Source organism: Pinus tabuliformis, chromosome 3_2 (assembly GCF_031772625.1).
Source record: "Pinus tabuliformis cultivar Carrire ecotype Pingquan chromosome 3_2, CPIR1, whole genome shotgun sequence".
In the NCBI taxonomy this organism is placed as follows: Eukaryota; Viridiplantae; Streptophyta; class Pinopsida; order Pinales; family Pinaceae; genus Pinus; species Pinus tabuliformis.
Window position 1 is genome coordinate 32,419,105 of NC_142302.1, and position 11,965 is coordinate 32,431,069.

Consider the following 11,965-nt stretch of genomic DNA (forward strand, 5'->3'; position numbering starts at 1 on the left):
AGAGACTTTCTCTTACACTGAAGTAGAGTCCCCTTTACTAAGTTTCCAAATTACTTTCGAAAGCAGAAAGACGTGCTGAAAAAGAATTTCAATTGTAAATGAAATTCTGAAGTAAACTAGCTGCGAAAAAGGAAATGCTTCAACTCATTGAACTTCGTAGGGGAAATAAACTCCATGGGATAAAAGCACTTACAAAAGAATCAATCAATAGCCTATGTACTTTGCATGTGTTAACCAGTTTTGGTACTTCACCCATGATAATGACATTCTTTGCAAGTATAATATGGTAGTTTAATATAACTGCTTCCAAATATTTTAGAGATGAACTTTTAATAACAAAAACAGTTACTTGATTAATCGATCCATTCACTTGCGAAATAATGGGAAATAAGATGCAGGTAAGTGATTCACTGTTTGCTGCAATGAATGACTAAGCCAAGGTGCAAGGAACAACATGCACTCATGCAGGAAAGAGCTCCTTGCATGATCCGCTTTGAAAATGAATTAAGACAAACAAGAGTAAAGTAAATGCGTGAAGGATATATTATAAACAAAAGTAAACACAAGTACTCTACAAACCATGGATCTATTCCACACATAGGCTATAGAAGATAATTTAATCCAAAACTTAAAGATTAGTGATTAAACTATTACATCACATAGCTGCAAAGAAATAACCACAACATCTTTCCAAATAATGAAAGCGAGAGGGGTCAACGAGCTAGGTTGGCCGAGCCCTAACCAACCAACTCGTTCCCCTTCTAAGGAATGAAAGCAATCAACACTTCAAATAATACATCAAAGATAAAATTAAACACTATGTGTGCAAACCATAGCGATTCTCTTGTATTTACTTGATTCAGCAAATTACATTACATAGTAGTCCAACCCTAGAGCGAGGCGATAACTAGAATACATAAACTAGTATAATAACTGATGGTTTGCTAGCTTCCTATCTATTATCTACATCATATATATCCTTCGACTCTAGGCCATTTACACTAATTACAGATAATTCTTGTTCAAGCCTCTCGGTCAAATAGAGTTAGAAAACCAAATTACAAACTTAGCCAATGGTTATAACACACATGAGCTTCGTTGGGCCGTAATATATATTTGGAGAAAAATCCTTGGATGTGTGCCACCTGCTTCAGTTCATTAGCAGTTAGAGTCAGATTCGAAGATCGATACCCGTCCTTGTGGAAGATAGCTCTCGGAAATTTTGGACAGTGGCGATGTAGGAATCTTCTTGCACTAGTCAACTCATACATTATTAACACTACGTTCCATGATTACTTCTAGGAAATAAATATGAGTTGCAAGAAATATGTAAATAACATGAAATCTATATAAAAAGATTAATAAAGTGTTGTAACAAATCTTAATATAAACTATGAGCATGTGCAAGAAAAGGGTAACCATCTTGTACTAGTGCAGGAAAGAAGGGTCTTATATTAAGGTAAAACAGAGGTTGATATTGATGGAAATGGGGTAAAAAATAGGGCAATTTAGGATACCAACATCCTCCCATCCCTAAGTTGTTGTGTGTCCTCACACAACATTTTACCTCTGCAAAAACCTTCAAAAAAATGAGTGGCCACTCCTCAGTTCTACACTTCAATGTTTATTCCTGTCTTTACTATCTTTGGCTTCTTGTCTTAAGCTTTTCACAGCTGCTTAGTTACCTTCTTCAGGTGTCTATAGCATCTAGAAGCCCGGTATTTCCACACCTTTACCTATTGCTTATGCTTTTTTACTTTTGTGAGTAATTCCACCTCACTCTGTTTCTGCCAACTCTGCTCTTTCATGACTTGGTTTAAAACTTCCAGGTCATGGAGTTGTTGCTCCAAGTCCACTATTCTTCTATTAAGGAAGAGAGTGGACAATGTTGTACTAAGATATGTGGGTGTGAACGCATTTTCTGCCACGGACTCAACATCAAGGTCAAGACTGTCAAAAGTCTGCCTTAAGACATCGCTGAGGGTTTCTATGCTTGGGGTTTTGCTGTCACTGAGGGTTTGGATACCCTCACCAATCTCTGTGCCAGGGGTTTCAGTACCCTATGCACCTAATTCCTTCGGGCTCTTAACAACTTGCTCTCCCAGTTTCTTAGGGAATTCCATACCTTGTCCTTCCAAATCAGTAGGGGTTTCGATTCCCTGTTCTTCTACCACCACAGGGACTTCAGTACCCTATCCTTTGAACACTGCAAGGTCTTCAATGCCCTGATCTTCAGAAATCACAGGGTCTTCAGTACCTTGGTCTTCACTATCCGTAGGGTCTTCAATGCCCTAGTCCTTGAAATCATTAAGGGTCTCCACATCCGGTTCACTAAAATTGTCAGGAGGCTCTTCATGTTGTTCCTCTTCGTCCTCCTCTACTTAGACTTCGTCGGTGTTTGGTGTCGACATTGTTTTCCTACTCCTTAGCCTACTGACAAACGTTGACAACAACACATCATCTTCTGCATTCTCCTCATCCTCCACAATGTGTGCTACTGCGTTTTCGAGCACTGAGAGATTATGAATTCTGGGGGAGACTTGGGGCAAGTCGTCGATTACAATTGGAGAACCTGATTATTTTGTCCCTTGGCCAACAACTTTCTTCCTCACTGAGGTCCTAATTTTCCTTTTCTTTATTGCAGGTGGAGGGTTTTCAATGACCCTCTTCTTTGCTTGCACTGGTGAGCCTTTACTTCGTCGCTTGGCAGCAGACAATGTCTCTGACTTTCTAGTTTTACTTGCACTTGTGCTAGTAGGTTCTTCTGAACCCCTTGCTCAGAATTCTTTCAGAAATGCCTCCCATGCTATTCCATTTTTCTCTAACTTCTTCTTGACCAGCATCGTAATGAGTCCATGATGGCAGAGTTTGGTTGCAACCTAGCTTGCATTTCTGCTCTGCCCACTTTTCGCCATCTTTTCGAGGCTCTTGAGCAAGAAGTGAGGGAAATTAATCAGTTTGCCCGCCTCGAAATGTGACAGCAATCGAAGGTGGCATACGAATGCCAAGGTATAGTGTCCTTCGCCTGTGACAAACTTATGTAATATAAACAGTTAATCTCGCCTTTTCCCGACCATGGAGATCTATGGTAGTCCCTTTTTCCAATCGACCTCAATCTTATTATCGACCACGAACTGCTGCCAACGCTTCTTTGTCAACTGCTCTTTCTTAAACCAGCACTCACATGTAAGTGGCAGACCTATGGCTTGCGAAATGAAATCTTCAATGATTTTAAATTTTAAGAACCCGACCCTAACTTGGCCTTCCTTGAACGTTCTTGCAAACTCTAGCACTATGCCCATGTCGAATCTGTCAAATTTTTGGAGAAATGGCAGGAACCCAGATTCTTGCAAAAGTGCAAGAATGTTTGTTAGGAAACCATCTCACAAAAAGATAGAAAAGATAGATCAACGCCTTAGAATTCAGCCTCTTCGAGGGGGCAACCCCCTTTACATTACAAAAATGAACAATTATTGGATGATTCAAATGACAAAACCTCCTTTCTATATATAGGAGTCTAAGGGGACACAATATAACAAAGCCGACCTAATAATAATAATATAAAGGCAAAAAAATAACAATAGTGGGATTCTATGGGACACAATAATAAGAATATGGGGACAATAGGGGCACAACAATAACAATAAGGGATACAATGACAATAGTAATGGGGGAATCACTAGTATTATAGGGACCTAACATGCCCCTCTCCTTCAAAAAGTGTTGTCCTCAATGCTTGAGTAGTTCTGTGTGCTTCTGTATAAAATTCTCATCCTCCCATGTGGAATCTTCAACGAGTAAGTTCTTCCACTTGATGATATACTCTGAAATTGATCGATTTCTTAGCTGTCAAGTTCTTGTTTCTTTGAATGCTTTAGGTTCCAATATGATTTTTCCTTACTAATCAAGTTCTAGCAATATTGTTTGAACTGGAATCTTGTCACCTATAACCTTCTTTAAGCATGAAACATGGAAAACTGGGTGCACTCGGGAAGCTGTAGGATGTTCCAATTTGTATGCCATGGTACCTATCTTTTGCAACACCTTGTATGGAACATAATACTTTGTAGTCGTAGGAATACCCAATCACCTACATCAAAACTTCTTTCATTGCGATGTTGATCTGCCTGTTGTTTCATTCTATTCTACGCCAAGGTAAGGTTATCCTTTAAGAATTGGAGAACTTGTTGCTGATGCTCGATGTGATCTTCCACTCCTTGAACCTTAGAATTTTCTCTTAAATATGATGTGATGGACAATGGATGATACCCATAAAGTGCCATAAATGGGGTCATTTTTGTTGTAGTATGGAAGGAAGTGTTATACCACCATTCAGCTATAGGAAACCATTTAACCCATTGTGTCTATTTATCAGATACAAAACAACAAAGATATCCTTCCAAACATTTGTTTACTATCTCATTTTTCCCATCAGATTGAGGATGATAAGATGAGCTATGAGCTAACTGAGTCCCAAGACAAGAAAATAATTCTGTCCAAAAATTTCCAGTGAAAATGGGATATCTGTCGCTTACAATAATCTTTGGATTTCCATGTAGCTTTTGAATTGTTTCCATAAATGCCGTAGAAACTGTGCTTGCTTTAAATGGGTGAGATAATGCACAAAAGTGTGCATACTTGGTAAGTCTATCAACTACCACCATGAAAACACTCTTTCCTCTGGACTTGGGTAAACCTATGATAAAATCCATTTAAACCTTCTCCCAACGTTGCCTTGGAATGGATAAGGGTTGTAATAGCCTTGGGGTCTTAATTGTCTCAAATTTATTTTGTTGGCAAACCAAACATTCCTCCACAAAATTTTGAATATCTAATTTAAGGCCATCCCAAAAAAAAATTCTTTTTAACCCTATGGTAGGTTTTTAGAAATCCTGAGTGCCCTCCTAAGGGAGAGGTGTGCAATTCCCTAAGAATCTTTTGTTTGAGTAGGGAATTCTTTCATAGGTATAACCGATCCTTGTACCATAATGAATCATTTTTCCAGCTAAATGTACTAGCATCTTGATGTATCCTCTGAATGAGTGCCCAAACTTCCTCGTCATTCTTCCATTCATCCCTTGCTTCGTTTATCCAATTTGGTTGGATAATAGAAATGGCACAAAGAAATGCTTCCACATCCTATCCTTTCTTAAAAGTGCATCTGCCACAACATTTTGCTTCCCCTTTTTGGTAGATGAATTCAAAGTCATAGCCCAACATCTTTGTGACCCATTTTTGCTGCTCTTCTGAAGACAATCTTTATTCCAAAAAGTATTTAAGACTATCATGATCTATTTTTACCTTGAAGTGTCTTCCCATTTGGTAGGGTTGCCATTTCTTAAGTGCATGTAGTATTCCCAGCATTTCCTTCTCATAAATAGCTTTGTGTAAATACTTTCCTTTGATTGGATGACTTTCGAAAGCTATGGGACTTTCTTCTTGCATTAATACAACACCAATTCCATTTCCTGAGGCATCACATTTCACAATAAAGGTTTTTGTGAAGTTTGATGTACCTAAGACTGGTGCTTGGCACATTGCCTCTTTAAGATGTTCAAAGGCCTTTGTTGCTTCTGGAGTCCATGAGAATGCATGTTTCTTCAATAATGTTGATAGAGGTGATGCTATTCTCCCATAATTCTTAACAAACTAGTGATAATACCTTGTCAACCCAAGAAATCCTCGTAGATGCTTTATGGATGTGGGTATTTTCCATTCCTTAATGGTTTTAATTTTTCTAGGGTCTACCTTGATGAGCCTCATAAATGGGTAATTATATGGGCTCATTTTACCTCCTAAAATAGTCAAATCAACCATTCTCTTAGCTTATTGTATGACTTTCTGATTATATTTATGCTTATGGAGTAAGTTGAGTTAGTTGTGATGCCATGTGGTCTAACATGTGTTTAATGTAGATTATTGATGAATTTTGAAGTCAAAAGCAAGGATCCAGTGGACAAAGGGCAGAAATAACTCAAAGTGGACAAAGGAGAGGACTTATAGGAGGGAATCCCCCTCATTTATTACTCCTCACTTTGAAATCCCCTTCATTCAACACGGAGTACAAGCAGCCAAATCATGCACTAGAGGGTAGCCGAGCAAAACAATGTAAACTTTGAAACGAGAACTGATACTGTTACCCATTTCGTAGAGATAGCAAAAAATTGACTCGATTTTGAAAAGGGGCGATGCAGAATACACATATTTTTTTAGAACATAGTTTTTGGCACTTTAAATAACCGATACGATTACCCGTTTCATAGAGGTAGTAAAAACATGACCCGATTTTGAAAAGTGGTGATGCAGAATACAATAATTATTTTTTGGAGCATATTTTTGACAATTTAAATATTCTCATGTATCAAATATAAATATTCGTTTTAAAATGTTAGTGATTTTTATGCTGATTTTGAAACGTGTTGATGCAACGCATTATACATCATACCTTTTTTTTTAGAGGACTTATTTTTCACACTTTAAAATTTATTATGTCCATTTTTTTTTAAATTATGATTACTTAAAGAATTTTTAAGTTGTTTTATTTTTAGTTTTTTAAATGTTGATTACTTCAAGAAAGTCATATAAATATATATATAAAATAAGACAAAAAAAATGTTAATAAAAAAAATTATCTTATAAACTATAAAAGAATTGGAAAAAAAAAACATAATTTAATATATATATATATATATATATATATATATATATATATATATATATATATATATATATATATATATGTGTCAAAATAGAAAAACTAAAAAAAAAATTAACAAAAACAAGAAGAAAAAAATAAAAAATAAATGAAAACAAACTAGATTAAAAAAAAAATAGAAAATTAAAAAAAATAAAAATAAAAAACTAGTAAAATTAACATTAAAAACATTTATTAAAAAACTAAAAAAACAAAAATACACTGAAATTTACAAAAAAAAAACCATAAAAATATAGAAATTTTAGAAATATATGTTTAAAATAAAAAATTAAAAAAACATGTATTTAAAATTAAAAATTAAATTTTTCAAGAATCATGTATTTAAAATTTTAAACAATGTTTTTTTTTAATTTAAAATGAAAATTTTTATTTAAAAAAAAAATTATTAAAAAAAAAAATTTTTGGGCCCTCCGGGCGGCTCGCGGTGGCGCGGCCATGGGCCGCCAGGAGGGCCCAAATTTTTTTTTTTTAATAATTTTTTTTTAAATAAAAAATATTTAAAAATTTTGATTTTAAATAAAAAAAAATACGTTGTTTAAAAAAAATAAACTTTTTAATAATTGTTTTTTTTTTTTAAATAAAAAAAAAAAAAACAAAAAACATTGTTTAAAAAAAGAAAACAAATTTGTTTATCAATTAATTTAAAAATTTTTAATATATACTTTTCTAAATAAAAAAAACGATATGTATTAAAAAAATTTAATTTCTTTTTCTTTTTTTTAAATAGATAAATAAATGTTACTTTAAAAAATTTTAATTTGTTTTAAACTTTTTGGTTTTTTCTTTTTTAATTTGAAAAGGCATATTTTTAAATTTTTTAAAATTTTTCGGGTTTTTTTTGTTTTAATTTCAGTGTATTTTTATTTTTTTAGGTTTTTTTTAAATGTTTTTGATGTTAATTTTACTAGTTTTTTATTTTTATTTTTGTGGATTTTTTTTTTTTAGTTTAGTTTGTTTTTATTTTTTTTTTCCTAATTTTTTTTAATGTTTTTATTTCTATTTTTATTTACTTAATTATATATATATATATATATATATATATATATATATATATATATATATATATATATATCGATATATATATATATATAGATATATATATATATATATATATACAAAGAGAGAGAAATAACTAATAGTTATTCTGATAGAGAGAGAGAGAGGAATTGAGAGGATGGAGCGCGTTCGTGAAGGTCTAGGCTAACCCTAGGGCTTTTTCTGAGCACTGCAGATTTCCGTCACGGCTCCGGTAACATGCACTGTACACCCTGACTGCTGCGGCCTACACCCGTCGCTATCTGATAACAACCTGTGGTAGGATGGATGATATTATGGAGACGGAAGCGGTTGACTATTCTGAGGAGCCCTACCCGGATCGAGTCATTTTTGATAACCCTAGTTTCACTCCCGCCCCACCGATTGACACATCTTCGCCGTTGGCTGCCCCGGAACCGCCTCATCGCTCTCCTGTCGTATCCTTGCCGCGGCACAGTCCTGTCCCCCCCCCTCATCGGGTCTCATTCTATCGAATCTCCGAGTTTCGAGGTTCCTCCACTCTCTCTGGGCACCCTTCACATTCTATCCTCTCACACCCCTCCCTCGCCCTCCTTTGACCCGCTTTCATCTTTTTTCACTACTCCTATTAATCCTCCGGTTACTGCAGCAGCTCATACCTCAAGCATGGGAGCCTGTCCATCTGGGTGCTTTGAGACTCCTGTAGTCAAGGTTAAACCAGCTAAACATCTTCCCCAGGAAGGCGTACCAAACCCCCTGGTGGACCACCCGTCAGCTCCTCGTACCAGCAAAAGGAAGTTGAAGTGCATCAAGGCTACCTCAAAGGATATCACCATCAGGTTCGGTGAGACCTCGGCAATTGGCGAATTTGCAATCATGGCAGGCACTGTGTTGGTGGGACATGTCCGGGGTCGTGCATATTCGGCCAACAGGCTGACTCAATGGGTAAAGGAGATTTGGGGAGGGTTGCTTATTGATCTGCCAGAAGTCCATGTTCTGCCAAGAGGTTGGTTCTCCCTACATTTCTCAAAGGAAAGTTACACGGACCTGGTACTGGCCAGGTACTGGCATATCGAGATGGCCCCGGTCCTTCTCAAGCGGTGGAGCCCTTTATTTGATCCAGAACGTGAACAAATTGGTGCAGGACCGATTTGGGTGCGCTTGCCGGGTTTACCGTTACAGTTCTGGGGCGAAGAAGTTTTCATCAGGATCGGTAATGCCCTGGGTACATATCTGGATCATGATCGTACCTTTGTGGAGTCAAGAAGCAGGACCCTCGCGCGTATATTGGTTCACTTGGATACCCGCGAGGGACTAGAGGAAAAGATAACCCTACAGTGGGGGAGATACATCAGAGTCCAGATACTGGACTACGAGGGGGTCCCGTTCCGTTGCAGGCGATGTCACAAGGTCGGACATCTTTTCAAAGACTGCCCCCTTAACCGGAAAGCAGAAGACTCCCCGAAGATCACACCTGCACCTTCCAGGGAAAACTCGCCGGTCAACTCGCGCCCCATACCTACTGGTTCGACTCCGGTGGCAACCTCTCCGTCGGTTGATCCTGGACTTAGGCACTCTTCGCCGCTGCTGACCAGGGCTCGCTCTGCTGCTGAAGCTGCTATAGCTTCGGGTACTCCTCTGAACCCTCCTCTCTCATCTTTTGATCATATTTTTTCTGATGTTGGTGCCTCTGTCCAGACATCTTTGGCTCATTGTATCATGTCATCCCCTCCACTCATTGCCTCTACTGGCCCCTCATTGCTCTCTCCCTCTTCATCTTCTACCCCTAGGCCATCCTCCGAGGTCTCTCCTCCACATCAATACTTCCTTCGGTCCAGAACCCACTCCAAAGATTTGCCGGTCCGCTAGTCTGGTCTTGGTATCACTTTACCCGGTGCTATCCCCCTGTCATCCAGAGGCAGGAAGTCCGATCTCTCCAAGGCTATTAAGAAAGCAGGGGCGGAGGTCGTCTCTGGTCATCAATCCACTATTGATGGGGTCCTTAGAGCAGGATATACCCTGCGCAGTGTTCCTCCATGAAGTGCTTATCCTTTAATTGCAGGGGTTTGGCTAGTGCCTCCAAGAAACTAGCCATGAAGCGACTCATTGAGATGGAGCCTATTGACATCATCCTGCTACAAGAAACTCTTTGCTCGGCCGACCAAATCTCCCATACCTTTCAATCCTTGACCCCGGGCTGGTCCTTTGTAGCCCTAGATGCTGCTGGCAGATCTGGGGGTCTGGCCATTGGATTCAACCCTCGTACCATTAGGGTTGAAGCATCCTGGGGGGGGACGGGATATTTGGGTTTAGACATTTTCTCAGCAGACCTGGGCATGAATCTCAGGATTGTGAATGTATATGCTCCCTGTATTCAAAGGGAACTATTTTGGCAGTGCTTATTACATCTCTCCCTCCTGGATTCTGAGCAGACAATTATCGGAGGAGACCTCAATTTTTCATTGGGATTCAGAGAATCATGGGGATCTGCAGCACAAATTGACTCTATCACCGATTATATGACTAATCTGTTAGAACAGACAAACTTTGTGGATATCCCCATGCATAAACTTCTTCCCACCTGGAGGAACAGGAGGGTGGGCGATGCAGCATTGGCCCGCAGACTTGACAGATTTATCATGAAAGATTCGCTCCTTCAACAGCTACATCATTACAAGCAATGGGTGGGCACGGGAGGCATTTCGGATCACTCGCCTATATATCTGGAAATTCAGGGGCCTTTTAAGAAACCAAAAGCCCCTTTCAAATTCAATCACATCTGGCTGAGAGACCCTTCATACATTAAGATGGTCTCAGAATACTGGACCGCTCATCCCATTAATGGAGCAGAGTCCCTTGCAAAAGGGTTCTGCAAAAATCTCTCTGAGATCAAGCACCTCTCCATTAACTGGGCCAGGGAAAAGCATGCTCGGGAAACTTCACAACTTACCCATATTGAATCTGAGTTGGGCTCATTACTCGATGAACGAAGTCTGGGATTCATTTCAGCAGAGGACAAGGCCCGATTGATAGAATTGGAAAATCAGAAGGCAATTATTCTAAAGGAGCGCGAGGAATCCCAGAGATTGAGGAGCAGAGCTATTTGGTTAAAAGCAGGGGATGATAACTCGAAGTTTTTTCATAGCTATGCTAAGGGCCGAAAGGTGTCCAATACCATTTGGAAGCTCCCTACTCCTGAGGGAGACACGGCTGACACTTTTAACAAGCTTGCCCACCTTGGCATCACACATTTCAGAAACCTCTATAAATGTCCTCGTGAAGCAAATCTGCCTGATATCATCAATGTAGCGGGACATTTTCCAAGATTTGTTAATGGGGATGATGCAGAAGAGCTAACTGCTCCGGTTACTTCTGGGGAGCTAGAAGGTACATTAAAATGGTTCAAAAAAGATAAGAGTCCAGGCCCAGATGGCTGGACCATTGAATTCTATCTGGCTTTTTATGAAATCCTGGGGCAGGATCTTCTGAATGTAGTGGAGGAGAGCAGAACATCGGGGTCCATTTATCACGCCATCAATTCGACCTTCATCGCCCTCATTCCAAAATCTGACTCCCCATCTTCCTTTGACGATTATAGGCCTATCTCCTTGTGTAACTGCCTTTATAAGATTATTTCCAAGATCATTGCTAATCGTCTCAGGCCGATTCTCTCCAGACATATTGCCCCACAGCAATTTGCATTCCTCGAATCCAGACAGATACATGAAGCCATAGGTTCGGCACAAGAGGCCATCCATTCTATCTGGTCCAAGCATCTCAAAAGCATCATTCTCAAGATTGACCTGTCCAAAGCTTTCGACCGAGTCAGTTGGCTCTATATCAAGATGCTTCTTATCCATCTAGGATTCCCCCACATCTACATCACTTGGATAATGGCCTGTATTACATCTCCTTCCTTCAGTGTTCTCATCAATGGCTCGGCCTCTCACTTTTTCCACTCTGAAAGGGGGCTGAGGCAGGGCTGCCCTCTATCTCCACTACTCTTCCTGATTGTCATGGAAGGTCTCAGTCGTCTCATTGCCTCTGCCAAAAGGAATGGCGATATCTGCGGTCTCTAGATCTCGGATGATTGCTCTCTCACTCATCTCCTGTTTGTGGACGATGTGCTCATTCTGTTGGATGGCAGCATTCGGGACTCCAGAACATTTTCCAAGATTCTTCTTCTCTTCTCTTCCGCTACGGGTATGCTCGCAAATCAAGCCAAATCCACTATCA

At 39.0% G+C, this 11,965-nt stretch overlaps 1 protein-coding gene across 1 annotated transcript; it reads left to right on the forward strand.

Annotated features, from left to right (window-relative positions):
- The first annotated feature begins 9,822 nt into the window (after window positions 1-9,822).
- Window positions 9,823-11,300, forward strand: LOC149179669 (uncharacterized). Its single transcript, XM_089413617.1, has 2 exons — window positions 9,823-11,116; window positions 11,209-11,300. The coding sequence occupies exons 1-2, from the start codon at window positions 9,823-9,825 to the stop codon at window positions 11,298-11,300; spliced, it is 1,386 nt and encodes a 461-aa protein (XP_089269743.1).
- Window positions 11,301-11,965: the final 665 nt, after the last annotated feature.

What these genes read in the sequence shown, in the direction of transcription:
- LOC149179669 (XM_089413617.1), top strand. Translation starts at nt 9,823, where the DNA reads ATGAAGCGACTCATTGAGATGGAGCCTATTGACATCATCCTGCTACAA. An exon ending in TACTTCTGGGGAGCTAGAAG is followed by an intron (nt 11,117 to 11,208) that starts GTACATTAAAAT and finishes ATCCTGGGGCAG; the next exon opens with GATCTTCTGAATGTAGTGGA.